Source organism: Phyllostomus hastatus, unplaced genomic scaffold (assembly GCF_019186645.2).
Source record: "Phyllostomus hastatus isolate PE091 unplaced genomic scaffold, TTU_PhHast_1.1 phas_scaffold_216, whole genome shotgun sequence".
In the NCBI taxonomy this organism is placed as follows: Eukaryota; Metazoa; Chordata; class Mammalia; order Chiroptera; family Phyllostomidae; genus Phyllostomus; species Phyllostomus hastatus.
Window position 1 is genome coordinate 11,478,262 of NW_025334018.1, and position 27,499 is coordinate 11,505,760.

Genomic DNA, 27,499 nt, shown 5'->3' on the forward strand with positions numbered 1-27,499 from the left:
TCCATGATAATAGCCATCTTTATTTGTAAAAATCCAGATATAAAATGTATTCTTTCAGTCTTTCCATGATTTCCTTTTTACAAAAACAAAAAGGCACATAAAAACCTTCCCCGCTGTCATTCCCACAGACGGATGTTTGTCAGGCAGCCCTCCCCCCTCCCCCCCGATAGCTACATGCTTCATTCCGGGACGTCTCGCTTCCCCCACATGCTTCGGTGCTGTCCTACCAGGGTGGAGCTCCGGACTCCAGACTGAAGTACACAAAGGGGGCGGGTGAGGGGTGCAGAGTGTGGCGTGTCGCTCCACGGCGTGCAGGACGGGCTCTAGTAGTAGGTCTCCTTCTCCACCCAGCCTGCGGGCGAAAAGGGGCACGGGGCGGGCTGCAGTGAGTCCTCCTCGCGCTTGTCCCCAGCGCAACGGGGGACCTGGACTGTGCTCACGGAAACGTGTCTAGGAGCACTGTGATCACTGGAAGATGGTTTAGATTTCTGACCAAGTTTCCACTGCGGCAGATCTGGTTTGTGTTTGACCGGTGTCAAAACTCTGAGACTGAGTTCTAGGGATGGGACTGTGACTGCAGCCCGTCGGGAGGGGCGCCTCACAGGAAGCATAAGGGAAGCCCGCAGACCTGCCGCCCGCCCTCCCCACACACTGGCGAGGCCTCCACTTTACCTCCAGGGCTTCGCCTGATGATGAGTTTCCGGACTTCGTCGTACACGAAGATGAGCAGGGAGTAGGGGAAGGCACAGAACCACCAGGTGGGTCTGGAAGAGAGCGGGTGACGATTTGACGGGACGCACGCACGCAGCCGCGGACACAAGGCGCTGCACACGGGGGCCCAGGACAGCGGGGGGACTCAGACTGCAGACTGCCCCAGCCCCCTCAGGTCTGGTTTTCAAAAGCCGCAGTTTACAAGGCACGTTTAGACTTTTTGGGTGACCGTCCCCAGATTTTGGTGACTGGACATTTTCTTTCCTCTGCAAAGTACTTAAAGAGCCCAAGTCCTCTGTGGGATGGGCTTCGCAGATGAAAGAGCTGCCAGCTGGGTCAAAACCAGCTCACTCCAGAAGTGAGTCTGACAGCGACACTCGGGGACACGGAGCTGTGCTGTCCCGAGTGCCAGACCCGGGCAAGGAGCAAGCGCAGCCCCGGCAGATCAGAGAGACCCGCGGAAGTCCAGGGGCTGCGGCCACAGTCCCCGGCCATAGGCAGGCACCCGAGCAGCGGCCACGTGCTCTCCCCCGCCAGCTTCCCGCGGTGAAGGTGCACAGGCGAGGAGGGCCGTGGCCGAGCAGAACTCGGGCAGTCCCCCTCCTGTCCTGTGAGTCCTCCACAGCGGCCAACGGTGTCCTCGCCTGACTCAGGCACCAGAGTAACTAAGCCACCTTCCAAACTGGGCAGAGTCCGCCAGGAACAAACCCTCAGAGCCAGATGACCTGAGGCCTGCCCGTGTTAGTGACATTCGTCAGCCTTCCCGAGAGCCCACATTCCCCCAGCCTCCTCTAAGTAGACAGTGGCCCTGAGGCTGGAACTCGTGGGGCACGGCTTACTCCCGTCGTGTAGCGGACAGCAGCAATGACAAACGAGTAACGCCACGGAAGAGGCGCAGCAGCACACACCGGGAGGGCCAGAGCAGGCGGGGACGAGCACTGTGGAAACCGGCCTTACCGGATACACAGGTGGGGGACACGGTGGGACGGGGACAGACCCTGGCTGCGCCCGCACACTCCCGACGGGGAGGACGTCAGGGGCCACGGTGGCAGCAACAGGCCAGTGAGGGACAGCCCAGATGGCTGAGCGGGATGGGGGACTAGCGTTTTGAATCACAAGTTGGTGTCGTCCGGGTCCTACACTCGGTGGCTTTGCTTATTTTAATCAAACTGCAGCTGCTTAAGCTCTAATGAGCAGACATCACCAAACACATTTGGCATGTCAAAAAGCAGCTGGAATTTGTGGTAAACCCGTATGTGACAATTCAAATTTATCAGAGGTGCAAAGCCACCGTTTAAGGCAAATCAAGATGGGAATCTGGGTCCCCCAACTCCAGGATATCCTAGTTGGCCTCCCAAGACGACTGGCCTGGCGGGGGGTGTGTGTCTTAGTGCTGGAAGCATTGCCAATGAGCGAGCAAGGAGCCCGGAGGCACCAGCGCCCGTTGCCCTGTCCGAGGCCCGACCCCGAGCACCGCAGACTCGCCGCCTCTGCGTTCGCTAGTCTGACTTACTGACCACCCAGCCTTTCCTAATTTCCCGCCCGGGGAATTCCCACACACGGCACCCTCAGGTTCCGAAAACCAGAGCTGCTGACGCGCATCTCGAGGAGCAGGACGAGGGTGACCTACTTGAGGGGGTACATCCTCAGGGCGACACCCATTCCAGGGCAGTAGGAGAGGAAAGCAGCAAGAGCCGTCTCTTCGAAGAGGCCAAATATTAAGATCTTGTTCCTAAGATCAAGGGGGAGAGAAGACTGAAAACCTAAGAAACAACATTTTGCTTCCTCATTTGCCCCCCAAACTATATTCCCAGAACTTTGCCACGTGCTGGGTGCTAGGCTTTCGGCAAAGGGTTTGGAAAGGACCCGGGACCCCGGACTGCCCGCCGCTCACTTCATGCCCTGCTGGAAGACTGAGTTCCTCCTGGTCTTGCAGATGACCAGGTCGGCCCACTGCACCACCACGATGCTGACGAAGAAGGCCGTGTGGCAGGTGAACTCCACGATCTTCCTCTGCTCATAGGTCTGAAATGCAGAGGCAGATGGCTGAGCTGGCGCTCCGCCCCTGCGGCCGAAGGCTGGGTGGCCGGCGGCCACTGGCCGAGACGGGAGCCGGTCAGAACCGCACTCACCCACTGCTGCCCGTAGCTGTCCTCCACGTCGTTGATCCAGCGGTCATCCCAGTCCACTCGGATGCCCAGCAGGTGGATCGGGAGGAAGCCGTTCTCCGCCAGGATCACAAAGTAAGTGAAGAAGCCCCCGAGGGCCTGGATCATACCTGAGGGTGGAACAACCACGACTTGAGTGGGAGAGCCTGGTGCGCGGCGCCCCACACTCCGCCCGGCGGCTGCAGCGGGCCGGGGAGGGCGGTCTTTGTCGCTGGTTCGTGAAGGCTGGGGTGCTGCCTGCTGTGACCAGTGGGACGGAGGGCCCCAGGCGCACTCCCTGCCCAATGCCCCCTCCACTCTGAGTCACCTTTTCAGAGCTTAAAGGGGTGAGACACCTGGGCCCTGTTCTTTAAAACCCTCGGCTATTACCTGATCCTCATTCCAGGCACGACCCCTGAGAAAAACCACTTTCCTATACTTTTTCATCTCCTAAAAACTGACTGCCCCACCTCTCAAAAGCTGAAGCCTCTGCCAGCCACGGGGGCAGTAACGAAGGCGGCATGCCCAGGGCCCTTCTTGCTGGCAGCCAGACCGGCCTCACCCCTAGGTTCCTCGGGAAGAAGTTTCACCCTACGCTCTGGACCCAGACGTCCTACTGCTCAAAATTAGGTCTTCCTGGCAGAGCCAGGATGGGCTCCCAGCCAGGACGCTGCTGTCAGCAGCTGCTCCATGAATCTGAGCCACCTCTCCCTAACCTACTAATCTGTCCCCTTTCCCCCGAGGGATCACAGCGAGGCAGCCCACGAATCCACAATGAGGGGCTCGTGGGGCTCCGCCAGGTGCCCCCATAGGAACTAGGCAGAGGATCCAGACCAAAGGCCTTTTCACTGCCCACTGCCCAGAGCTCCCATTAGCTGGTGGCCTACCAGCCAAACCTTTAAACCCACATAGTTTCTCCAAGCCTATCTCTATTCAAGGCAGTGACAGACACTGTGAATCCCAAGGAAACGGCCCATGAGGTAACACAGTTCCCCAGTACTGGGCCCCAGTTCCAAAAGGCTTGGAGGTGAGCGGCAGCCTCGCTCCCAGGCGGAGCTCAGCCCCGAGCGCGGAGCTCAGTCTGGACTGCAGTTCCCGCACCAGCGACTGGGCGGCCAGCTCAGGTTTCTTCTCGCGTGGAGAACTGCAAGACGCCCCAGTCTCGCCTAGGTCACGGCTGACTCCGGAGTTGACGTCTCCGATGTCTGAGGTGGCGCCCCCACCACGGACACCGTCAACTGGCCGGCCCCCTGCTCGAGGCCGTGAGCCGCTCACCGATCTGCCCGTAGGCCATGCTGATCAGCCGCTCGTTCACCAGCTTGTCCGTCTTGGGGTTTCTGGGCTGTCTCTTCATGATGTCGCTCTCAGCCTGCTCATAAGCCAGGGAGATGGCAGGGACCTGGGGAGGAAGGGATTTAAAATGACCAAAAACCGGGATGCTGACACTGTGACCTTTTGTTATACAATCCTTGCCTTCCCTTTAAAAACATGTTCTTTGCACCGTGAGCTGTTATGGCCACCCACCCCATCCACCAAAACACAGCAAAACCAGGGCCCTGTCTGGGCGGCAGGAGCTGATAAGTCTCCCTGAGAACGACACTGGCCCTCTGACGCTGGGCACCGCTCCCAAGAATTTCTCTTCCTAACGGCAGTCCCGTGGACCCTGGGCGCGCGGCGCTGAGGTCGCCCCGAACACTGGGCTGTTCGGATGCCGACATTCACTCACCATGTCCGTGCCCAAGTCGATGCAGAGGATGGTGACGGTCCCCAGTGGGAGTGGAATGTTTGCAATAATAAATATCAGGAAGGGGGTAATCTCTGGAATGTTACTGGTCAGGGTGTAGGCAATGGATTTCTTCAAGTTATCGAAGATCAGACGACCTGAGGAGGCAAGACGTTCCACCATCGCGCTTCGAGGGGGAGACTGAACACTGCACCCCCCGCCCCGCGCCGTGCAGGGGTGGCCACGGGTGGGCGGCAGTGGGCAAGTTCCTGCTGAGCACCTTCCGCGCGCCCTCACCTTCCTCTACTCCAGTCACGATGGAAGCGAAGTTGTCGTCTAAGAGAATCATGTCAGCAGCTTGCTTCGACACGTCCGAGCCAGCGATCCCCATGGCAACTCCGATGTCCGCCTTCTTCAAAGCCGGGGAGTCATTTACCCCGTCACCAGTCACAGCCACGATAGCACCCTGCCAGAGAGAGGGGGGGTGCGGGTCAGCGACCACGGGGTCCCAAGACTCGTCAGCGAGGTTCGTGCCCCCGCTGCTCCTCCTCCTCAGACATGGCTCCTTTCCCAGAGCTGCCTGGGCCGAGAAGCTGCTCCAAACCACAGACTCCAGGCAGAAAGGCCTATGGCATCACTTTCTTGCAGCCAGGGCTACTCCCGATCTTGGTTTGGGTTAACGGCATCTGGAAACCCCATGCTCTCGCGCCCCCGCCTGCACCCAGGGCTCTTCCAGAGCATTTCCCCTGTGCGTTCTGTCACTGGGGCGGACTCGGAGTCTGAAGAGACTCGGACTCAGGGCACGGTGAGGTGTGTGTCTCTACTGAACCATCATCAAGGCCCCTCTGCTCTGTGCCTCTCCCTGGCACCCACATGCAAGTATGGGAAGAGCCCGGCTGTGTTTCCACCACTGGTGCTTTGCCCTTTGTGTGGACGGGAGCTGCCATCACTGAGGCCAGCAGCCCGGAGGGCCTAGCCCGGCCCGGCCGCACACCGACCTGCCTCTGGCAGCCTTCCACGATGATGAGCTTCTGCTGCGGGGAGGTCCTGGCGAACACGATCTCCGTGTGGTGCTTCAGGATGTCGTCCAGCTGCTCAGACGTCATGTCCTTCAGGTCACTTCCGTGGATCACACAGGCCTTGGCATCTCTAGGATCAGGACCAGGGGAAAAAGGTCACCCGCCGCTTCACCAGTGCAAAGCTCATCCCCAAGTGGGGATGTTGTCCCACGATGCAGAACACTTTGTAAACCACGCGGAGCTGGGGAGGGGGGTTCCCCATCACTTGAAAGCCAGTATCTGTACAGTGTTTTGCGGGTTGCAAAGCATCTCCGTGTAGACCGTTATCCCACTCGGGACTCCCAACCACCCGGGGGCAGCCCCGCCCAGCATCTTCCTTCCTGTGTTTGGGAGATACAGGATGACCGGGCTTCAGACAGCAGCAGAGCTGATGAAGACCAAGCCCTCCCCTAACACCCAAACCTGAATAAAACACGGAAAACAAGTTAGTCTCCACTTCTGTTTTACTTTACCACCAGGATTTTCCTTTCTTGTCCTAAACACTACCTGGGCAATTGTGCCTTCCCCACTTTATTTATTCAGCGGGGACCTGGAGACGGAGACACTCGGTAGTGTGCCCGGGGCTCACAGGACGGCGTCGGAAGCTGGGCTGCGGCGAGCACAGCCTGACTGAGACGCAGCCGCCCTGCCCTGCAAGCTGGGACTGACACCTACCTTACAGGTCTCAGCACCAAGTGCTTAGAACAGTAAGCTCCACCCAAGAGCTGGCTGCTGTGATGCACTAAGGCTGCTTTCTGAAACTGGAGGGGCATTCCCTACTCAGAGCCCACACTGCAGAACCGGGCTGACCATCTCCCACCCCCACCAGCTACACGTCCACGGCCAACTGCGGCTCTGAGCTCCTGTCTCACCTGGGGTTCACCTGGTTTACTGGGATGTTGAGGCGGGCAGCGATGTCCTCCACGGTCTCGTTGCCCTCTGAGATGATGCCCACACCTTTGGCAATGGCTTTCGCTGTGATTGGATGGTCTCCAGTGACCATGATGACCTGCAACAAGGAACAAGACCATTTACTGAGTGAGGCTGCCAAGCTAAGGATCTGTCAGTAAGAAAACATTACTGGTAAAGGTGATTCAGCTTGGAAAAAAAAAAAAAAAGAATGCAGATATAAACACGTATCCATCGAAAAAAAATACAAAGCCAAAACCCAGACTTTTATCTTGGTATGAGTACATAGGATGCACAATATTTTTTCTTTCACATAGTCACATAAAATTATTCAAATGGCCCTGGCTGGTGTGGCTCAGTGGATTGAGTGCAAGCCTGTGAACCAAAGGGTCGCTGGTTCAATTCCCAGTCAGGCCACATGCCTGGGCTGTGGGCCAGGTCCCGGGTAGGAGGCATGTGAGAGACAACCACACGTTGATATTTCTCTCCCTTCCTTCCCCTCTCTCTAAAAATGAATTAAAAAAAACTTTAGAAAAAAAAGAGAAAATTATTCAAAGTGATAAAAATCTGATGCTGGTGGGACTGCAGGGGGAGGGAGCGACACGCGCCTGGTCGGCATCCTCAAAGGGGCACAACTGGGGGGAGAGCAGCATGCGGTCCTAAGAATTCCATGTCGTTCCTGCCCTTTCTGACCCAATGATGACGTTTAGAATATACTCGGTGGTGGGGGAGTTAAGTTTTAGAGTTTTTCAGGGCAGTGTTACTCATGACAATGGAAAAGAAGCAAGTCAAACGCCCGACATCGAGGGAGGCTGCACGAGCCACCCGGCATCAGGATGCCTGGACAGTACTCCACAGCTTCACGGAAACCCCGCCCCGCCCCCCACCCCAGAAAACATGCTGTTTTCTGTATGAAGCATGCTTAGAATGTAAGCAGTTCAAAGTTTTCTGCTCTTTATTTGTTCACGTCTCTCCCTAAAAAGAAATTTTTAGAAAAACCCTCATCTGTTTACACCAATTTTAACACCATTTGGTTTTTTTTGGAGAAAATGGAAGTCTTGGAGACAGAATGCTCCCGGTGAGAGACCAGCTGGCCAGGTGGCTCCCGAGGGGCAGCCTCTGTAGGCAGGGTGCCCCCAGGCACGCGGGGGTGACGGTGACGCCGGGCAGGCAGCTGGGCCTACCTTAATCCCCGCGCTGCGGCACTTGCCCACGGCGTCGGGCACGGCTGCCCGCGGAGGGTCGATCATGGAGATGAGCCCGACGAAGCAGAGGTTCTCCACGGGGAAGTTCACGTCGTCCGTGTCGAACTGGAACCCTTCGGGGAACTGGTCGTCCGGCAGGTAGAGGTGGCAGAAGCCTGCAAGGGGGGCGGGGGGGACAGGCGGCCCGTGAGAGGCCGTGGCAGGACAGCGGCCTGCCGCCCACGCTGTCTACCTCTCGCTGAATGTCTGGCTTTGGTATTTGTAACAGTCCAAAAGGCTGTGTTTCACACACGCGAATGACCCCGAGTCGTGTGAAGAAAACCACCTGCACGAGGCAGACCAGCACCGAGCCCCCAAGGGAGAGGAACTCGACGTGGACAGGGCAGCCACCCGTGAATTCTGAGCGCCAGGATCTGGGCTTCAGACCTGCCCGCCCTGCTCTTGGACTTGGCAAACGGCGTCATTATCTGTCTCGGCTTCCTTCTCTGGCGAAACCGAGGCCACGTCTCCGCTCACCACTCATGTACAGGGAGCAAACTGCGGAGCGCCAGTGCGAGCCACGGCGACGGCTGCTCAGAGGAGGATGGACGCAGGGCAGACATGCTCTGCCTGAGGGGTCTAGTCATGGCACTGAAGACAATCCTTTCCGTTCAGTGTTGCCTGACGGTTACAACGTGCGAAATCACGGGCTCTGTGGTGCCATGTGGGTTCATGGGAGACAGGCTGCGTCCACCTTGGGGTGGTGGGTAGAAGTGCAGAGACACAAGGTACTTAAAGCACAGAGCGTCCTTCCAGCTGGATGGAGACACAAAGACACTCCCGTGGAGGGGCAGCAGGTGTGAACCAGCGGAGGGGACCAGGCGGGCTGGCCGGACTTGTCTAAGCTAAGCTACTTGTCGATCTACGGCATCTGGCAAACACTGCCTTCCCAACCACACTGCACGGCGGGCAAAAGCACTTGGACTCTCTGCAGCGGCTGACGGTGTGTCCCAGGCCAACAGCTGACTGTCCGTCTGATTTATGAGCTGATGGCCCGGGATCCGTGTAAATGCACAGCCGTTCTGTGGCCGTCAGGAAACGGCTTACTCTAGACGTCCTAGGAATTAATTCCAATTTCACTAAGTTTACAGACCATGGACAGAACAAAAAGGCTAGATGGATCATAAAACTCTCCCCCCACCCCCAGGGGTTTTCTGGCAAAGAGAACGGACCAGTGTGAGACCAGAGGTCTGAGTATGAGCCAGGGGCGGACCGGCGGGAGTCCATGGCCCGAGGTCCCATACACCGGCCATCTCTCCGGCACCTGCTGTTCTCACACCAGCAGGGCAAGTGAAGAAGTGGGAGGGCTGCTCTGGAGGCTCACACGCCCCAGAGCTCACGCGGCGACTCGCTCTGTCCCCAGGGGCTCCCCGTACCGAGCACGCGCTCTCCCAGGCCGCCCAGCTCCAGGTAGGCGTTCTGGAAGGCGTCCTTCATCTCCTCGTCCAGGGGCTGCTCCTTGCCGTGCAGCAGGATGGAGCTGCAGCGGTCCAGGATCCTCTCCGGGGCACCTTTCATCACCAGCAGGTGGCGGGGCTCCGACGTGTTGGGGTTCTTATGGATGGACAGCTGGAAAGTACCGTCCGGAGGTAAGTGGGCGCGGCGGTCCACGGAGGAACACGCAGCCCCCGCACGAGTGCGCGTTTGTTACGGGAAAGACCGAGACGCCCCACGTCTGAACCGGGAAGTGCCTCAGACCCTGCCGCACACTGTGTGACTTCTACCACGTCCGTAAATGCCTGACACGGGCCCATACCCAGAACTTTCTGGAAGAAAATGTTTCAAAGATTTCATTTATCCTGCTGACACTCAAATAAATGAGGATTTTCTACACATAGTCTAGGGTAAAATTCAAAGTTAAAGCTTTCATAAAAACTCTAAACAGCTCCTTTTTAGAAAGCACTTATGCCTGTAAAATTCCCGGAGGGAGACTGGTCCTTCCGCTGGCGCTCTCCCTTCCTTTCCCTCTGCCCCTTGCCCCACAACCCCCCAGCCCCCAGCACCCCCCGGCTCCTCGGACCTGGTACTTGTTGGTGGAGTTGAAGGGGATCTCCACGATCTTGGCGTACCGCTCCCGCATCTCCTTCACGGAGCCGCAGCACAGCTCGATGCACTTCAGGAGCGCCGACTCGGAGGCGTCGCCCGCCACGGCCCGCTGGGGACGGAGGTGACATCCGTTAGTAGGGTCCCCCACAGCCCTGCACCGAGCCGTCGCTGCCAGCTGGGAAGAACGACCGGGAGTGCACTCCACTCCCCTCAGAGGTCAGGACAGGGCAGCGGTGTTGCCGGTACTGACAGGACCCCCACTCCCCGACCCCACATCAGCCTCGGGTCCAAGAAGGGCATCTGAAGGCGTCACCTGCCCTTGAGAGAAGCAAAACACACCCTTCCAACCTACTTCAGCCTGTTTTTTGTCTTCCCCTTGTAAAAAGTCTCAGAGCCAACACTATTCATGGACACGTATTTCTGGTCATGAGTCTGAGAACACCTGGTGAGAGAGAGAGTGGACATTTCCAGCGCTCTCCGTCACCCCACACTTTACAAGAAAACACCTTAGGTTCTCAGCGCTGGGAACAAACTGTCTAGGCCGAGGGCAGAGCCAAGGACTTTGTATTCTAAACACAGTCCTGGAAGAACATCTGGGCCCAGAGGATGCGAACGGGAAGGCATTACCAGCTGCAACAGACTCGTCGACAGCCAGCGTTGCAGTTAAAACCCACGCTTCAGGTCACGCACGCTGACATTACCATTAACATGGCCCCAACCCCTGAGATACCTAGAACACATCTCAAGATACCTTCCTGGGGCTCTGCCATCAGGAAAGATTTGATACTCGTGAGGCTCTGCGCTCACAGCCTGGAGAAGAACTTCTCTGAGGCAGGCATCTCGGGGTGGATCCTGAGATAACAGGAGCCCCCGGGACCGAGGACAGCACGGCCTCCTTGAGAGAATGAAGGAGCCAGCCCCATCGGCACGACGGAAGCCACCTCAGTGCCGGCCGGGCCCCCCTCTCTCTGACAGCCAGGTCTCTGCCCAGTGCCACTGCAGGCAGCCTGGCCCGGGACAAGCCGGGCCCCAGAGCCGCCCTCGGCTCCTCCTCGTCTCCAGGGACCCGGGGCAGCTCATGGCCTTTCTGACACTGTCCTCACTGGGCAGCACGCTGAAGCCTCACGAGGCCCAGCTTATTTTTGCACCATTAGTAAGCAAGCTAAGAACAAATAAGATAAGAGAAACAGCCGAGCTATTTTAAGAAAATAAATGGCTTAAGGGATTTACTGGAATGATTGGATCCTAACATGCAAATGCGCTTACAGAGTCACACGAGGGGCCCTTGCTGCTGGGCGCGGTGGCGGCACAGGAGACGGTAGTGACACCAGGTTTCATCGACTAGGTTTTCTCCGAAGATTGCCTCCCCCTGCCCCCACCCTTCTCTGGTCGTTTTTTTGCTGTAGATCCGCTTTCCCCCCGACTGTGTGGACTGCGGGCACCGCGAGTACTCCAGGGTCTCCGGGCACACGAGTTACACACCACACAGCGTCACACGGACCACCCATGCCCTACGGGGCCTGGATCTACAGACCACAAAGGTCACGTGCTGCTTCAACGGAACACTGGCACGGTGGCCCTTGGGTGATACCGCCCCCCAGCACCTCCCAGCCTGGGGCGAAGAAGAGCTCCTGGCGCACCTTGAGGATGGGCAGGTTGTCCTGGTTGGCCTGGAACACGGCCCTGTTGCAGAGACCCGCGATCCTGGACAGGGCGAGCCAGGTGGCTGAGGACTTGTCGAACGAGACACCTGAGGGAGTCAGGATGGGAGAATAATGAATGCACTGACTTCGTACCCAAGTCCCATTAAGATGGAAATGCGCATCTCACTGTCCGATTAATAAAACGAGCCAGGTTTTGGGGGTTTTTCACCACCTCCGTATGGCAAATGCAATTTTTCCATTGACATGGAAAAAAAAAAAAGTGAAACCTACGCCCTTGACTCCTTCCCAAATGATTACGAAGAAAGAAAGAGAGAGAACGGGAGCGAGTGAGGTTCCGACGTGGGGTGGTCTCGGGTCTCACCGCTCTGATTCTCTGTCGTGTCGGCTTCGTGGATTTGGTTGTCAAACCACATGTGGGCCACCGTCATCCGGTTCTGAGTCAGAGTTCCGGTTTTGTCCGAGCAGATGGTGGAGGTGGACCCCAGGGTCTCCACGGCTTCCAGGTTCTTCACTAAGCAGTTTTTCCTCGCCATGCGTTTGGCAGTAAGGGTCAGACACACCTAGAAAGTGTTAACACCAGATCACTCCCAGCGCACCCAGGCTGCGGTGCTAGGCCAGCTCCAGCTCCACCCTTACAGAGAAGCTCATCTAAACCTGACTCTCCGACCTTCTTCTGAGGTCTGAAGAAACGATAACAGTTACACAGGGGCCTTTCCCTCCCTCCCAAATAAGCACCACGCTAATGAAAGTGAAAATCCAGGATTTAGCACATTTGATGTCCCCCACCCCACCCAAGTTCCCCTTTCTCTGCTCCCCTGTCCTGGGTTCTGTGGTGACACAGGAACAAGGTTTGTGCTTGCGGCTGACCACCTCCCACGTGCAAGCACTCTGAGGTCCTCCCACTGCCTGACCCTCCCACGGGAGGACAGTCTTCACACGACACACACTAAAGCACAAGCTGGCGGCCCCCCAGGAGAGGGAACTGGAGGAGTCTTCCACGCACGCAAGCCGACCCAAGTCACCCCTGAGCAAGCGCCGCTTCCTCCGGCCTCTTACCGTCACCGTGGCCAGCAGACCTTCGGGCACATTGGCCACAATGATACCGATGAGGAAGATGACGGCCTCCAGCCAGGTGTACTCGAGGATCAGCGAGAGGATGAAGAAGGACACCCCCAGAAACACAGCCACGCCCGTGATGATGTGGATGAAATGTTCGATTTCTGCAGCGATGGGGGTCTGGCCACCTTCCAGTCCCGAAGCCAGCGTGGCTATTCTCCCCATCACGGTGCGGTCCCCAGTGTACACGACAATGCCGCGGGCGGTGCCTGCATGGTGCGGGGGGGAGAGGGAACAGCACCAAACTTTAACAAAGAAGCCACAGAGGGTGCCGTTACCTGGCACGGCTGGAAAGCAAAATGCGAGCACACAGTGAGGGCGAGGGCCAGCTCTCGGGTGTTTGGTTTAAACCGCAGAGCCTCTGGCAGAGGGATTCCTCCGCTGGCAGGAAGTGGCTCCCAGCGCGGGGCCGGAGGAGCGCAGCCACAGGAGGGGCTGCAGGGGAGGAAGAGGGAGCTGGCCACACGCTCCCCCAGGTTCCCTGCCAGCAGGTGAGCCGCTTCTGCTCTGGGCTTGACCCAAGTGGTCGGATGTGGAGTCGATAGAATGAGAAGAGAAATCGTGTCTACGACTCTTCTGGTGTTTTGTTATCAACGACTAAGACAAATGCCATGCTGTGCAGAACCATGCCCTCAAATGGCCTACCTTCAACGCAGTTGGTCGAGAAGAAGGCAATGTTCCTCGTCTCCAGGGGGTTTTCATTGGTGAAATCCGGAGACCTGGTCTGCGGTTCCGATTCACCGGTGAGCGAGGAGTTATCCACCTGTCGGGCAGGAAAGGCGTAAGTGTCGGCATGAGTGCACTGGCCTCGGCACGGGTGCTCGGCCCCCGCGGCCCGAGCGGCGGGGTTCTGCGCCAACCCACCTTGCAGCCGTTCGCAGATATGATCCTGAGGTCAGCAGGGATCCGGTCCCCGCCTTTCACTTCCACCAAATCCCCGACGACGACGTCCTCTGCGTTTATGCTCATCTTCTCACCGTTTCGAATCACCAGGGCTTGCTTTAGAAGGGGAGAAGTTCACGCCATTAAATCAGACAAAAATAGATACCAACGAGAAGGCAGTATCCAGACACACACACACACACACACACACACCCCCTCCCGTCAAGCAAAAAGGATCTGTACTCCTAATTAACTGAATGCATCACCAACTATGAATAATTTTTATGTGTACTAACAAAAATGTTATTAATCTTTTTATTGGTGCAACTTGCAAAAGCTTGCTTGACAGCGAGCTGAGAGACCGTCCTCTCCTTCCTGCCCACGTGCCCCTTTTCAGAGGAGGATGGTCACATTCTGGGCTGTCAGACAAGGTCCGCTTTGGGGTAGGAGGTGGAGGCGTCCCCCTCACTGAGGGAGTTGTGACCTTCTGGGAAAACCTGAACTTCACACTAGTTCACATTCTTGAGGCCATCAAGTTGCCCGAGGGGGCAGGACAAGCGAGCCGATACCTGTGGAACCATGTTCTTGAAGGATTCCATGATCTTCGAACTTTTGGCCTCTTGGTAGTAGGAGAAGCAACCAGTGATGATGACGACGGCGGACAGCACCACACCGAGGTACAGCTGGGAGGGAGGGGACACACAGGTTAGGGCCGCATGGCTCCGGAGACAGCACTGGGAACACTCAGTTAATTTTTGGCAGAAACGAAACAGATCTTTAACAGAGACCAAGGCTTCGGAAATACGGAACTCGCGTCTTCACATCTTTCTGAAGACCAGGTCCTGGAGAGTCCAAAATGGAATTGCACAGATACTTGGCCGGTAAAACTTTTGGAAATGTTCTAGATAAATCATTTTCTCCTGCCTTGTTAAAACAAAGATATTTTTGGAACAACTTGTAACTGTGGAAAAGTGGCGACCAAACACTTCTGGACAGGTGTACGGGGCCAGTACTAAAAGTCGCGGTCTGTCGCCTGATGGCTGGCAGGCGGCCGGAGGCCAGGTCCCGAGCAGAGCCGCCTGTTCAGAGCAGCGACGTGCAGGTGGGGGGCAAGGGGCGTCCGGCCGGCCAAAGAGAGCACCCACGGGCCGGGCCGTGGGAAGAGAAACCTCCATCGAAGAACGCATGGGTCCTGAAGGCAACGGCGGCTGACACCACTTTCCCCCCGTTTTAAAAACCGTTAAGAAATAAGAAACCACCAAGAGGCTCAGGGCCTGCCAGGTATCACCGGTCCCGGGGAGCCAGGAAACCCTCCCTCGCCTTCTCCGATTGCCATGCGGATTCTAGACAGGTGGCGGCTGTAACTGAAGTGAATGGGCAGTGAAGACCAAGGGGACGTGTGCGCGCACCCAACAATCCAAAAGAAGAAGAGAGACTCACATTATCATTCTGAGGCTCCTCTTCCGTGGCAGCCTGGATACCGTAAGCCAAGAAACAAAGGATCGCTCCAATCCACAGTAACATTGAGAATCCCCCAAACAGCTGCCGGCAGAACTTGACCCACTCGGGGGTGGTGGGCGGGGGGGTGAGGGCGTTGGGGCCGTCGCGGGCCAGGATCTCAGCAGCACGAGCACTGGTCAAGCCCTGAGGAGCAGGGGGACACAGATAAGGCAAACCGCTCCAGCACTTCACAAGGTAACACGCTCACCCAGTAGCGGGAAGGCTGCGGCCAAGGATTTAGGAGGGAGCGTTTCCCAAGCCAGGGTCAAACCAGGCCAATTCTGACGACGGTCCCCAACGGCAGTCCCTGTTTCCTTAGGGACCCTCGACACCCAGTCGGAAATGGCTTCTCAAACTGATCTGTGGCCAAATGTGAATCCAGTCTGGTCTCTTCTAAGTTGCAGATAAGGGATTCATGCTAAACTGCATCTTTACCAAAAAGCTACCTGATTTAATTCATTGATCCAATCTTGCAAACTAAGTTAAGCTTTGAATTTTCTGTATATTGAATTTGTCAGGGAGGAAAAAAAGCCCTGTATAAACATCAAAGGAGAAAAACAAAATCTCTGCAGGAACCCAACCTATGACTGGATTAACAGCCAAGTTTTAAGAATCGAACTCCATTCTCTAGATGATATCAAAACAACAGTCTGGCAGGGGAGGGCTCATACACGGGCATATTTTAGCTACCTCTCCCCAGGACCCCGGTGATCTGTGAAATATTCACTGGACGGGTCCACCCCATTTTCTACGTGGGCCTCGACACCCGGATTCACTGATGGCAGATGGGAGACACGGGCCCCTAGCACGAGGGAGAATGTGGACACTTTCACACTGTCAAAATACCGAGTCAGGAAAAGAGACATCACCCGGCCCAAGGTGTCTGTTGATATTGACACAGTTGGGGTTCATGTTATTTTTAATATCTGAGTTAACTAGGGAGCACGAGGAAAGAAAAAGCAAGCACTAAGGGAAAACGACAAGTCTCCTTTTTTGTTCAGGACCCTCCCTCCTCTGCCCCCAGCGCATGCCATGACCCGGGGCAGGACAGAAAGCACCGTGGGACGCCTGAGCACATCTGTGCGCAGGCACCATGTCCGGTGCTTCCAGTCCAGTAATGCTGAATTCTCACGACAGCCCTTTTTGGGCGTCAGCAATCTCATTTTACACGCAAGGAAAGAGATCCACAGCGTCTGAGCGGGCTGAATGCCGCCTCAGGGTCGCAGGGAACACAGTTCACAGGAACCCAATGGAAACGCAGGCCACAGTGGGATACGCCCTGAGCCTGCCTGATGGTGCCTGCGGGCCGGGCCCCCGTGTCGGGGCCGCGCCTCGGAGCTCGGCACCCAGGCCAGCACGCCTCCTCAGAACTCGATCATTGATCGAGAGCGCACCTGCTTTCCTGAAAGGTTTCTCTGAATTGTGTTAAAAAAACAAAAACAAAAAACCCCTCCGAATAAATGACCGAGGTTCTGCCCCACTTCAGGGAACGAGCTGGAGGCGCCGGCTCAGGTCACCGCGTGGAGCAGAGTCGAGGGCAGATCCGTGGGGCAAGGCTGGGGGACCCTGGCCGTGGGGCTCGTCAGCCTCAAGCCCCGGCATGCCTGTTCACTGGCTCGCACCGACTGTAAAATGGGGGCCGTAACGAGCACTTTCTAAGTTTCAGGGGAAACTATCTTTTTAAAAAGCACATAAAAGACCAAGCTCTGTGCATGTCACCTAGTAGATACTCAGATGGTGATGGTGGCTGTCACCATGCTCCTCCTGGAGTTCCCAAGGCTAGGCCTATGACGGGGGGGGGGGGGGGTGGAAATGTGACAAGGGAAATGTTCTGTACAAAAACATTTCAAACAAACATACTCGGTTCAAGTCTGTTCCATATTTGCGATGAAGTTCGTCAAGGCTAAGCTTATGGTCATCCTAAGGAAAAGCAGAAACAAACAAACCATTAAACACTGTGCTACTAAAAAAGATTTTTAAAAAAGCATTATCACCACTATTAGGCTCAGCAAACAAGTGTGTCTTCAGTGCAGGTGCTGGAATACTTCTCACCGCTGCCCCACGGCCCAGCAGCCACGGGGCTACCCACTGGGGAGCTCCCGAGGGCAGCCCTGCCCCGAGTCACCAGCTGCATCAGCGGTCTCGGGGAGCCAGCGAGGAAACCCTCCCGGCCGCCGCTGACAACCGGGCAGGTTCTCGACAGACAGCGTGCGTGGCGTCTGGGAGCCTCCGCAGCTGGGAGAGACTGGAAGTCCCCAAAGCGAACGGCCCTCGATATCGGCCACAGCTCCTCTGGTGACGCCAGCGTGGGTGAGTAGCTACGGCAGCCCTCAGACAACTTTTAATACAAAAATTTTCCTCATCAACTCCTGTGATTTGGTAAGATCTGTCCAAGTGCAATGACCAGTTTACCTGAAAATAAAGCAAGTCTCCGACTGGGGCCGGGGGCGGGGATTACACAGTGAAAGGGTCGGACACAATCACTCCTCAGGAGGAAATCGGAAGCGGTCTTCCTCCTCGCACTCACCATAGAAACTTCTTTCTTCAGTTCATCCATATCTCTCTCCTTCTTGAGCTTTTTCTTGTCACCGTGCTCTGACACGGCCGCAGGCTCATATTTGTCACGTCCGACCTACGGGAGAATGGGGCGAGGACACGGTTAGTTATGGAGAGCACCTGGGAACCTAACACTGGGAGCAGGGGGTTCCAGCCGTTTTAGGACAGTCATGATCAGCCGTTTTCTGAACAGTCGCTGGGATAACCCTCCTGGAAACGTGGGTGTTTGTGCCGCACACGGAGCAAAGCAATCCAGTACGAACGCTGGCGCCGGAAGCTCGAGACACACCGCCGTCGGCACCCCAGGGCAAGCAGACCGGCGGGAGAGTCTCGGCACGGGCCTCAGAAGGGCCCTGCGCTCCCTTCCGTGGGGTGAACGTGGGGAGGGCTGTGCCCTCAGAATCCGCAAGGGCGAAGCCATCTTTACACTACTGACCTAGGACTTCTGCCTGCGCACCCCGCACCAGACCCGCCTGACTTTAAAAACCTGGGCTCTACCACGTCCCATCTGTGTACCCGGTCACTAAGCCCTCAGTTTCAACTCTTCTCTTCTGCAGCGCGCAGAGGACAATGAGCTTACCTCATTTAGTGCTGTGGCGAGGACGCAACGACACTACATGTCTAAATACCGGTTACTTTTACTTAAATTCTTGGCTTTGCAAAGAAGTCATTAGTTATCAAATGTAAACATTTTTAGGGCTCACAGAAGAACTCGTTAAAAAGTCAGCCAGAGTCCTTAAAACTCTTTTAAGAGGGGTCCCCACCCCAACTCCCAGTCTGGAAAAAACAACCCCAAACGAAAGTCACTGGGAATGTTTTGACATAAGCAGGATGCAGGAAAAGCACGGGCATTATCACAGAATTCACAGGATCCACCTACGCCTCCTGGAAACTGGAACACTTTTTAGAGAAAATGTTGATTCCATAGTTTAAAGTTAGAATCAACTTTTGATTGTTCCACTCTCCCACCCCATTTAAAGTGCTTCAGCTCACCTACACTAAGCCGGACCTCGGCGCCGCAAAGCTCGGTCCCTGGAGCAAAGGCCCGCACTCCGGCCACCCCCCTCCGACCCCCACCATAACCGCCACCTAAGAAGGGTAAAGAAAGGAGGTACCATAATGTTCTTAAATGGAAGATCTCTGCTGCTATTATTATTTCGTGGCTCCCTCTTACTCATTTTGAACTCTCAGAAGTAACTGACTGGCTACTGTGCTGACAATACACTTGAGTACAAAACCCAAGCAGGTTTCAGACATGGCTGATACTGTCACAAGTAACTACAATGCTCACATGACCTCTGAAGACTCTACAAGGAAATCCCACCCCAAACGAGCTGGCGCTGCCCACCTGCAGAGGCACCTATCACACTGCTGGTTCAGCCTCTGCGGTCACGGCCACGGTGCCCCTCAACTCTGAGTGCCTTCCCACAGAGAGGGCAGTTCTGCAGTTTCCGCCTTATCTGTTAGGAACGAAGCAGGTCTAAAGATAGCCAGCATTCTTGACATTCCCTCCACGATGGAGCAACTGCCCGAGTCAGTGCTCTGTGCACACGGCCCCCGGTGCCAGCCGAGAGCAGGCAGACACCAAGGACAAGGCTTCCACAGGAGAGGAGCCTCCGGCCAAGACGCTATCTTCTTCATCTATTTAATAGTGGCATCTATTTTAAAGCCACTGACTAGGGAGTTCTAAGACTGTGTGGTCAAGTTTGTATTGATTTTTAAAATACAGCTCACAAATTCTCTTTAAGCAAGTGGAGTGTCATGAGGACATACTTCATTCAAATGCATGAAAATCAGAGTTAAATCCCCTCTGCCTCACCATCCATGGGCCTGCCACTTGCAGGCCTGCCACACTCCCACTCCAAACGGGGCCGGGGGGGGGGGGGCAGGGGCGGTGGGGGAGTGCCCTGGACACACCCCTAAGTTTCATCCCCTTTACAAAGTACGTAAATACAGGGTCTTGCCCGCAGCTTCAGTTCTCAATGGTCAGGGCAGCTGAGAATGAGATTCCCAAACACTCTGCCCCTTCATCAACTCGTGCTACACGCGGCAGCATCGTCAGAACAGGGGCATCTGAGAAAGGGGTGTGGGAAGTGCTACCCTGGGGTTTCTTTTCTCCCCTCAAGACGTTAATGTTTTCACTAAGAAACGTTCGTCCAGAAGACCAGGTAGCTTATACAACTCAGTTCTTCCCTACAAGTAGAATAATAGTCCGAAAGTCGCTTATCTTTACTGGGAACAAACAGGACTCAGGTCCCCATCAACCTCAATCCTTGCAGCTTCAGAGCAGAGTCATTGCTGCGTGTGTGTGTTTGGGGGTGGGACAGGAGCACAGGGTTAGGAATGGGTGCGATAACAGTTCAGTAATTCTTTCTTTCAGAAACGTGTTGTAAGAACGAAGGTCATGGTAGGGGAGGGGGCCTGACAAACATGGTTTCCCCAGTGACCACAATGGCGTCCCTACTCCTTTAGGTACAGAATTCCCACTTTCCCACGTGGCAAACTCAGTTCACCTCTCCCACTCCCACCCTGCTCCGGGGCAGGGCACCCCGTGGGGCACTCCGGTGTCTCCTAGGGAGGCACGATGGAAGCTCAATGTTGCACCACCTCAAAAGGGTCACTTGTGAAAATGAAGAACTTGGCTGTTTTTTTTTTTCCATTCTAATTTAGGAAGTAGGAGGTCACCACAAGGGCAGGGGCTTGCCCAGTGTGACCCAGCTCAAAATGGGTCATTACTCAGTCCTGTGATTCCCAGGGACTCCATCTTGTCAAGGGTTCATTCTCCCGACTTTGCTGCCACTGGATCCGGGTTGTGGGAAAGGGCGCCCAGGAGAGGCGAGGCGGAAATTCTTGTCAGGAGGGGCCAAGGTCAAGCCATGTAAGAAGGTCCACTCGTTGAAAAACATTAGTGGAACCCCTAGGATGAGTGAGGCACCCCCACCCCTCCCGCCTCTTCAGCAGTTAAGGACCCAGAGGGGGAGGAGTGGGGCAGATACAACAGGGACAGAAGGCTCGCTCCAAGTTGTAAACCGACACAAAAGACGCACCGCACCGAGGGCCAGGAGGGAAGGTCAGTCACAGCTGCCCAAGCCGAGGCTGCTCCCCAAGCCTCCATACCAGGCGCGGCCACCTGCCGCCAACAGGGCTTGGGCTCCCTCAGCCGCGTGCACGACGGACGGAAGTTCTGGCCCCCATCCCTCAGCACAACGCCCTGGGTCAGCAGGGAGCTCGCAGTTCTTCAGACTCCCCAAGTTCCAGCTGAGAGAGTATCGGGGCTCCTCGGAAGCTGGGCTGCCCACCCCGTTTCAGAGTGCTGGAAGTTCATCCCCGAGTTGTTCCCGACTCGGCCTATGTCTGCTACGGGGCCTCGGCCAGCTAGTCCCGGTCTCCTCACCCCCAAAATGGGAGTGACCCTCGGTGTGACGATGAAAGAATCCGGCGATGGCATTCTGATGGGACGGTCTCATGGATCAAGGGGCTGCCGTCAAAGCCGAGAACAAAACACCTAGAAACTGCAGTTTCCAAAACCCACGAACCAAAATTCTGGACGAGCAAGAAGGGCCACGGGCAGGTAAAAGTAGCTGCCCCCAGTGCAGCCCACCTCCAGGCTGGCCAACAGGGTCCCGGAAGTGGCACCTCTGAACCCGACTGGGCCAGTTCTGCCTCAGCAGGGAAGTTGGGGACATCTGGGCCACATCTTCCCTTTCTGGAAAAGGTGGTGAGGTCCCATCTTCCTGGAACCATGTGTCATACATCATCAGCAAACACAATTATTTATGCAAAGGTATTCTGCAAAGTGCTACAAAAAGGTTAAAACCTGGTTTTAATTCGCAAATTATTGCCATTCCTCACTTACTATGAAAATTCCTTTTAAACCTTAACAAAAAAAAAATCTCATTGAGTATTTTCTTATTTCATCTCATCAATTAAAACTTACAAAACATGTAAGAAAATGATCACACCCAGTTCATTAAACCTCCAGTTGTTCCTAAATGGCTAAGTAGTTAATTTAGGTATGCGGAATTTTCTAGCCAAGTACCTGAGGACGAGATGGCCCAGTTGGGGGAGGACAGGCACTGCCATCTGCCGCAGTGAAGGACAGCTGTTTCCTGCACAGGTGACCCGAGGGACCACCGTGCCTTCAGAGTCCCCTCACTACCAGAGTGGCTCATGTAGGCCAAAGCGGCGGGTCCTCTGTGAGGCTGGCCCAGCACCTCCAAACCCAGGCTGCATGCAGCCCATCAGCCAGCAGTGGGCCTGTTCCGCACTAGCCCGTGGGTTCCCTCAGCCCCGAGTCAGAGAGGGTTGGCCTTCCCCTCCCCATCTGCCTGCGTGTCCATTTTTAACCAGCCTGCCAGCCCACCCTTCCTGCAACAGTTAGTAGTATATCGTCCATGAGTTCAAAGAATTCTAAAATTTCTAAAGAATCAATATACTTTGGATTTACTCCCTTTTCAACCATGTGCTTTGTTTTTCCAATAAAACAAACTCGCTTTTCAATGGGGCGCTCTGCCTCCACATCAGGCACCTGGATCATTAGGAGTTAAAACCTGCCCGTTCCCTCCACCCACCTGCCCCTGTCCTCGGCCCTTTTCCGCGGTGCCAGTTGGAGAGGCAGAGGCAACTGGCAGGAGTGTCGCCAGTGGCCTGAACCAGTTCCCGGGAAGCCCTGACCACCCCCCACAGGTAGGGGAGAGAGTCGCCCGGCTGCCAGGCCGAGGAGCGTGAAGCCGGCCCCGGGCCCTGGGGAAGTGTCATGTGAGCTGGAACAGCAGAACAAACATGGATGGCACCGGGGAAGGTGCATGGAGAGGAGGACAGAACACCACCACGAGCTAATCCCCGAAGTGCTCCGGGCACTGGGCACGGCCCCCGCGGTGACGACAGACCCGAGGACCCAAAAAAGCTCACACTCCGATTCCCAGGCCCCCAAACTCGAGTCCCAAAGACAAAGTACAGCCACTGAGGACCGAGTTTTCCGATCACCAGATCACCCACAGAAGGTATTTAACAGCTATTTGCTAAATGGGGTTTGAATAAAGCAGATACAGAGATCATTAATGTTCAGATGTAATTTGTTGTAAAGCAAACTAAGGAACTGAGGAATGAGGTCTAGTGGCCAAATTCCCTTGGCTCGGGACCCAGATGAAACCAGAGAGAAGCACCGTGGGGCGGGCGGGGGGGGGCGCTCCACACGCACTGGCGGAATCTGCCCTTCCGAACGGCAGTCGAATGAATGTGCAGAACTTCTTGTGGATTCCTGACAGCAGATTTCAGCACAACTAATGAGGTGAGTCATATGCAGAGAACAGTCTCTCTGATTCCAGCCAAAGAACACACTTCCTCTCACACACGCAATTCATGGCGACGTGAGAAAGTTCAAACCTGACTCGGTTACTCTCCTTTTCCAAAAATGTAGAAAGGAAGGAGAGCTTAAAAAAAAACAGTGAGTGGATTCTAACATTCTCCTGACTTCACATCACTGCCGACTGGACATGCGTTTTCAGCATCGCCCAGAACTGGACAGCTCTGGCAGGGACGAGGGCACATTCTGCCCAGTGTTTTGCTGTCCAAACACAGCCGCTCTGATGACTGTGAGCCCATCTGATCTGACACTCGAGTTTCTTCTCGGGTCCGCTGCCTGGCTCAGAGCCCCGGGCTGCTGGATGGAGGCACCGCGGCAGTGTTCGCGCTCCTTCCCATCGCGGGGGGCTGGGAAGCCCGTTGTAATCCGCAGGACTTTCACGAAGAGTTTAAAAATGTCAAGGCCTGGACTTGAAGTGAGAGTGGATGCTATAAAACAGGCGGAGGTCAATGTCAAATGACACTTCCACTTGGCTTTCCTCTGGAGAGTAAGAGTATTTCTCATTATTTTCCACCCTTAATACATTTTTCAGGGGAAAGAGCTTAAGACTAACACGAAAACCCACAGCTGGTGGAGATCTGACCTCTCGGTGGCCACGATGAGCCCCAAGGGCAACCGCAGCTCACACCTGCCCCGCGCTCGCACTGGCTCTGCACAGAGTAGCGAGGGCTGCCCGTCCTCAGTTCTCAGGTGAGGGTTCTGCCTAAGGGCTTCTTTTCTGAAACCCGTTTGTGTTTGTAAATGAATAAAACTGATCTTACTTTTCCACACAAACATCCTTCACAAATGTCACTAAAGCCTACTTTTTTCCTTCAGTTTGGATGTATTTAAAGCCTAGCCTGATTTGCACGGAAACTCACTCCTCTGTTAATTTGCTGCTAAAATAATCAGAAAGTGGTTTAGAACAGTTCTGGGACAAAGCGTGGCTGTGTACCAAGTCTATGGTGCTTCACAATGTTGCATTCCCGTTTTATTTTTCCATGCCCAACTGAGGAATAACACTTCCAGAGGTCTGTGTATTTAAGTGTTAGCCTTCACCTGGATAAACATCTTCCTGGATTTTTATTTAAACCTCCACTTTATTTTATTTTTTGGTTGTCAGGCTTAGCCTACTCTCAGTCAGATTCTCAGATTTATGATGCCCACCTCCTCCTTTGTCTACCCTCCCTCCCAAAGGTGAGTCACTGCTGTGCTACAAACTTAGTGGCAGAGAACACTACAGATGAGCAAACACAAAGTTACCAAAAGAGGATACACCCTCAGAGCCGGGGTTCAGAGAGAACGCAGAGCCGGAGCCGGGAGCTGTCACTCGTGCACTGAACGCTCCCCAGGCGGAGGGTGTGACGCCAGCTGACCCGTTCTCGGCCCCCAGTGCTAGTTCCCAGTCCCTCCAGCCCCAGGGCTGCCCTCGCCGGTGGCCAGGCCTGGGCACCTTTCCATGTCGAGGACTCTGCCTTACAATGTTTTCCGTCTAAAGTACTAGCTTCATAGCAGCCAGAGAAGATCTAGTCACACCTTCCAGTTGAGCTCCAAAAGGGCAGCTGATAAAATGTTACCATACAACCAGGATTTCTGCTGACATGCCTATCCCTTGTGTAACCTTCACCTGGACCTTCCCCCCGCCTTAAATCACTACCCACAGGCTCTGATTTCTTTTCTAGGTAAGTAACTAAGTTAATATTCAAACAATGGAGAACTGCAGTGAAGGACTTGGTGACATCCTTGCCCCCCCCCATTGCCCCCCCAACCTTTTGTGAACTTGAGAAGAGAGTGTTTCCGTGTACCTTTGACTGGTTGTGGGTGGCGAGGCCCAGCTGCAGGTTTAGGCCAAGGCACTGGCAGAAACACCCAATATGAAAAAAAGGACAAAATCCTATTTCATCCGGGCATGATTCAGCTGTTCTTTCATTTTCCTACCAAAAGCTTAGGCACTTGATTTTGGAGGAGAAATAAAATCACCTGAAATACCGTCAAAACCTAGGCCCCCGATGGTAGTGGGAAGAGGAGGGGAAGAAACGAACAATGACCTTAAAAATTAGCTGCCAGCACAGGCTTCCTGGTTAACCAATTATCAGCAGGGCTTTAGTCACCACTCCACCCACACTTTAATCCTCGTGTGGAAAAATCCCAGCGTTTCGGCACAAAATATCCTTCTGAACATTTGGACTGTCACAGTAAGTCACTGGGGACGAAAGGGGTAATTTTATCTGAGGAGAACCATCACACACACACCTGCTTCGTGTTCGGATTATCAGAGTATCCAAAATGCTAAATACAGCCCAGAAAATCAGCAGCACATCATCTTGTATTAATCAGCTGGAATTCAATTTCGTGTCTGCTAGCCACTAGACATCTGATTAGGATCCACACAGCGCCCTGGCTGAGCCCTACGATGGAGACGTATCCCTGTCTTTCCCACTGCTGTACATGTGTGTGGTTATGAAAGAGACACATAGATACATGGATGCAACTTAGTTACTCAGACACCTCCCTGGTCCCTGCAGTACCACGAACACCCCGGTTTCGCGTGAGGACCAACTTTAAGAGCTCTGCATTCAGGCAGTGTTAAGAAGTGAGTGTACGTTCAGGCTGGGGAGGCTGCAGGCTGTTCAGGAATTAGGGACATCTGGTGTCACTAATGAACCATTTGACCTTGAACTAGTCACTTCACCTTCCTAGGCCTCAGGTCCTGTCTAAGATCTCCATACCCTCCCAAATCAGTAATGGCTGGCTCAGAAAATAATGTTTTTTATTTGAGGGGGTTAGAGATAAAGGAATGAGTTTTCAAGAGCCTGTTTAGACGAATGACCTAGGGTTTCCTGGTATGGTACAAACACAGGCCACTAACTCAGTTTCCACCGTGGGGAGTAACAGGCTGGCACTCAGCTCTTGGCCTTCAGCTACTTGACCTGGGCCAGCCCTCCGTGCCTCGTCCTTTTCAAAGATACACAAGTTGGGCATTCCCACATCTCCTTACCAGGTCTTCATTTACCAGCTTTTCCTTTACCTCCCTCAAAACCCATTTAGAGTCAAGATGCACCCTTCCTCTTCCCCCATCTCTCACTGCACATTGAGGAGCCCTAAAAATCTCTGAAGGCCTACTAAGTGCAGGCCCTGGAGATAAGAGAGATTTCTCTCCTACCAGTATTCTCATGACCTAGTCACTTTATCCCATGAATTGATACCTTGAGGGTTACTTTGTACAAACTTTTCTCAACTAGCTAGACTTTGGCCCCGTTGGGGTCGGGGACCCGGTCCTCTGTTCGGGCTACAGGTTAAGACAGCTCCGGGTCACAGAAAGGTAGGAACGAAAGGAGCCCCCTCGGGGCCTCGGGGGCCCCGGGGGCCTTTGGGAACGCTCTAGCTCAGCTCCGCACTGCTACCACCACCTACTGCCCGCCACCTCCAGTCCTTTTTCGGGTTTATTGTACCCAGAGGCCCTGGTGGGTCAGCCCGTCCTCTTTCCAGGTTCAATACTCCAAAAACTACACACCCCTCCCCAAGATAGCTGCTCCGAGGCGCATCCTGTGTTTACGGAAAGTCTCCCAGTCAAGCTCTCAAAAGTATACCTTAAAGGCCATCTTAGGGCGGTGAAGACACACCCTTGCTGGCACCAGCCCGCACGACCGGCTCCGCAGTAAGGGGAAGCCAGTTTTCTCCTTCGGGGGAGGACGGCCGCCTCCGCGGGGAGCTGGCTAAGCCCAGCGTCTCCGGGAGAAGGGGCCTCGGACCCCAAGGTCGCCCCCGCGTCGGAAGCCCCCGCCGGCGCCGGGGGCCGCGGCGGGAACCGCGGCAGCCCGCGAGGGGCCGGGCAGAACGCCCCAGGGGAAGGGGAGGAGCGCGCCCGGCCTCCGGGCACGCAGGGCGGAGGGAAAGAGGAAGGCGAAAGACGGGAGGTGAGGGCTGGCCGGAGGGTGGAGGGAAGCGGCTCGGGGATGCCGCCGGCCGCCGACTTCATCCCCGAGCGCCCTCCTCCCGGCCCCGCGACTCCGAGAGCGGCCTCCGGGAGCCCCCGGCCGCTCCGCGCTCGGACCGCGGGGCCCGCAGCCCCTCTCCCGGGTCCGCGCTCCCTCCCCCTCCCGCCGGGCCCCGTGGCCGCGCTGCCTGCGTTTCCCAAGTGCGTCGTCTTTTAAGCCTCGCCGCGCCGCCAGCCCGTGCCGCGCCGCTTCCTCCTCCTCCGCCGCCGCCCCCCGCTGGCTGCCTGCGGTCTTCCTCCAGACTTCCTACCCTCCCTCCTCCTCCTCCCCGGCCGCCGAGGCGCCCCGCGCCCCGGGCCCCATTTCTCCCGGCACTCACCCCCTTCCCCATGGTGGCAGTGGTCGGTGCCCGGCGCCGGGTCCTGCCGCTTGAAGATCAGAGAAAAGAAGAGAGCAGCTCCCGGCCGAGCGAGCGCGACCGGGGGAGAGGCGAGGACGGAGCTAGGGCTGCCGCGGGGCGGGAGGGAGGGAGGACGGCCGGCGGTCGGGCCGATACCGCCGCCGCCGGGGCTGCTACCGCTGCTGCTGCCACGTGTCTACCTCCTCCCGCCACTGCTCCGCGCCCCAGACCCGCCGCTGCTCGGGCCCGCGCCTCCTCCTC

At 55.7% G+C, this 27,499-nt stretch overlaps 1 protein-coding gene across 2 annotated transcripts; it reads right to left on the reverse strand.

Moving 5' to 3' along the window:
• On the reverse strand, positions 1-27,499 carry ATP1A1 (ATPase Na+/K+ transporting subunit alpha 1). 2 transcript variants are annotated; one of them, XM_045816385.1, is made up of 23 exons: positions 27,218-27,499; positions 17,528-17,632; positions 16,861-16,920; positions 14,941-15,144; positions 14,070-14,183; positions 13,483-13,617; positions 13,264-13,381; positions 12,559-12,827; positions 11,864-12,062; positions 11,479-11,588; positions 9,813-9,947; positions 9,169-9,361; positions 7,733-7,908; positions 6,512-6,648; positions 5,580-5,730; positions 4,879-5,047; positions 4,585-4,739; positions 4,134-4,257; positions 2,844-2,989; positions 2,606-2,736; positions 2,342-2,443; positions 673-764; positions 1-352 (listed from the first exon to the last, which is right to left on the reverse strand). In XM_045816385.1, exons 1-23 carry the CDS (start codon positions 27,227-27,229, stop codon positions 324-326), a joined length of 3,066 nt encoding a protein of 1,021 aa, XP_045672341.1. In that variant the 5' UTR covers positions 27,230-27,499; the 3' UTR covers positions 1-323. The 2 variants fall into 2 exon arrangements, with proteins under 2 accessions (XP_045672341.1, XP_045672342.1); XM_045816386.1 differs by lacking the exon at positions 27,218-27,499 and adding an exon at positions 26,491-26,517.

What these genes read in the sequence shown, in the direction of transcription:
- ATP1A1 (XM_045816385.1), bottom strand. An exon ending in AGGAGCCTCAGAATGATAAT is followed by an intron (nt 14,184 to 14,940) that starts GTGAGTCTCTCT and finishes CCTCCCTCCCAG; the next exon opens with CTGTACCTCGGTGTGGTGCT. An exon ending in CTCGACCAACTGCGTTGAAG is followed by an intron (nt 12,828 to 13,263) that starts GTAGGCCATTTG and finishes CGCACCATGCAG; the next exon opens with GCACCGCCCGCGGCATTGTC.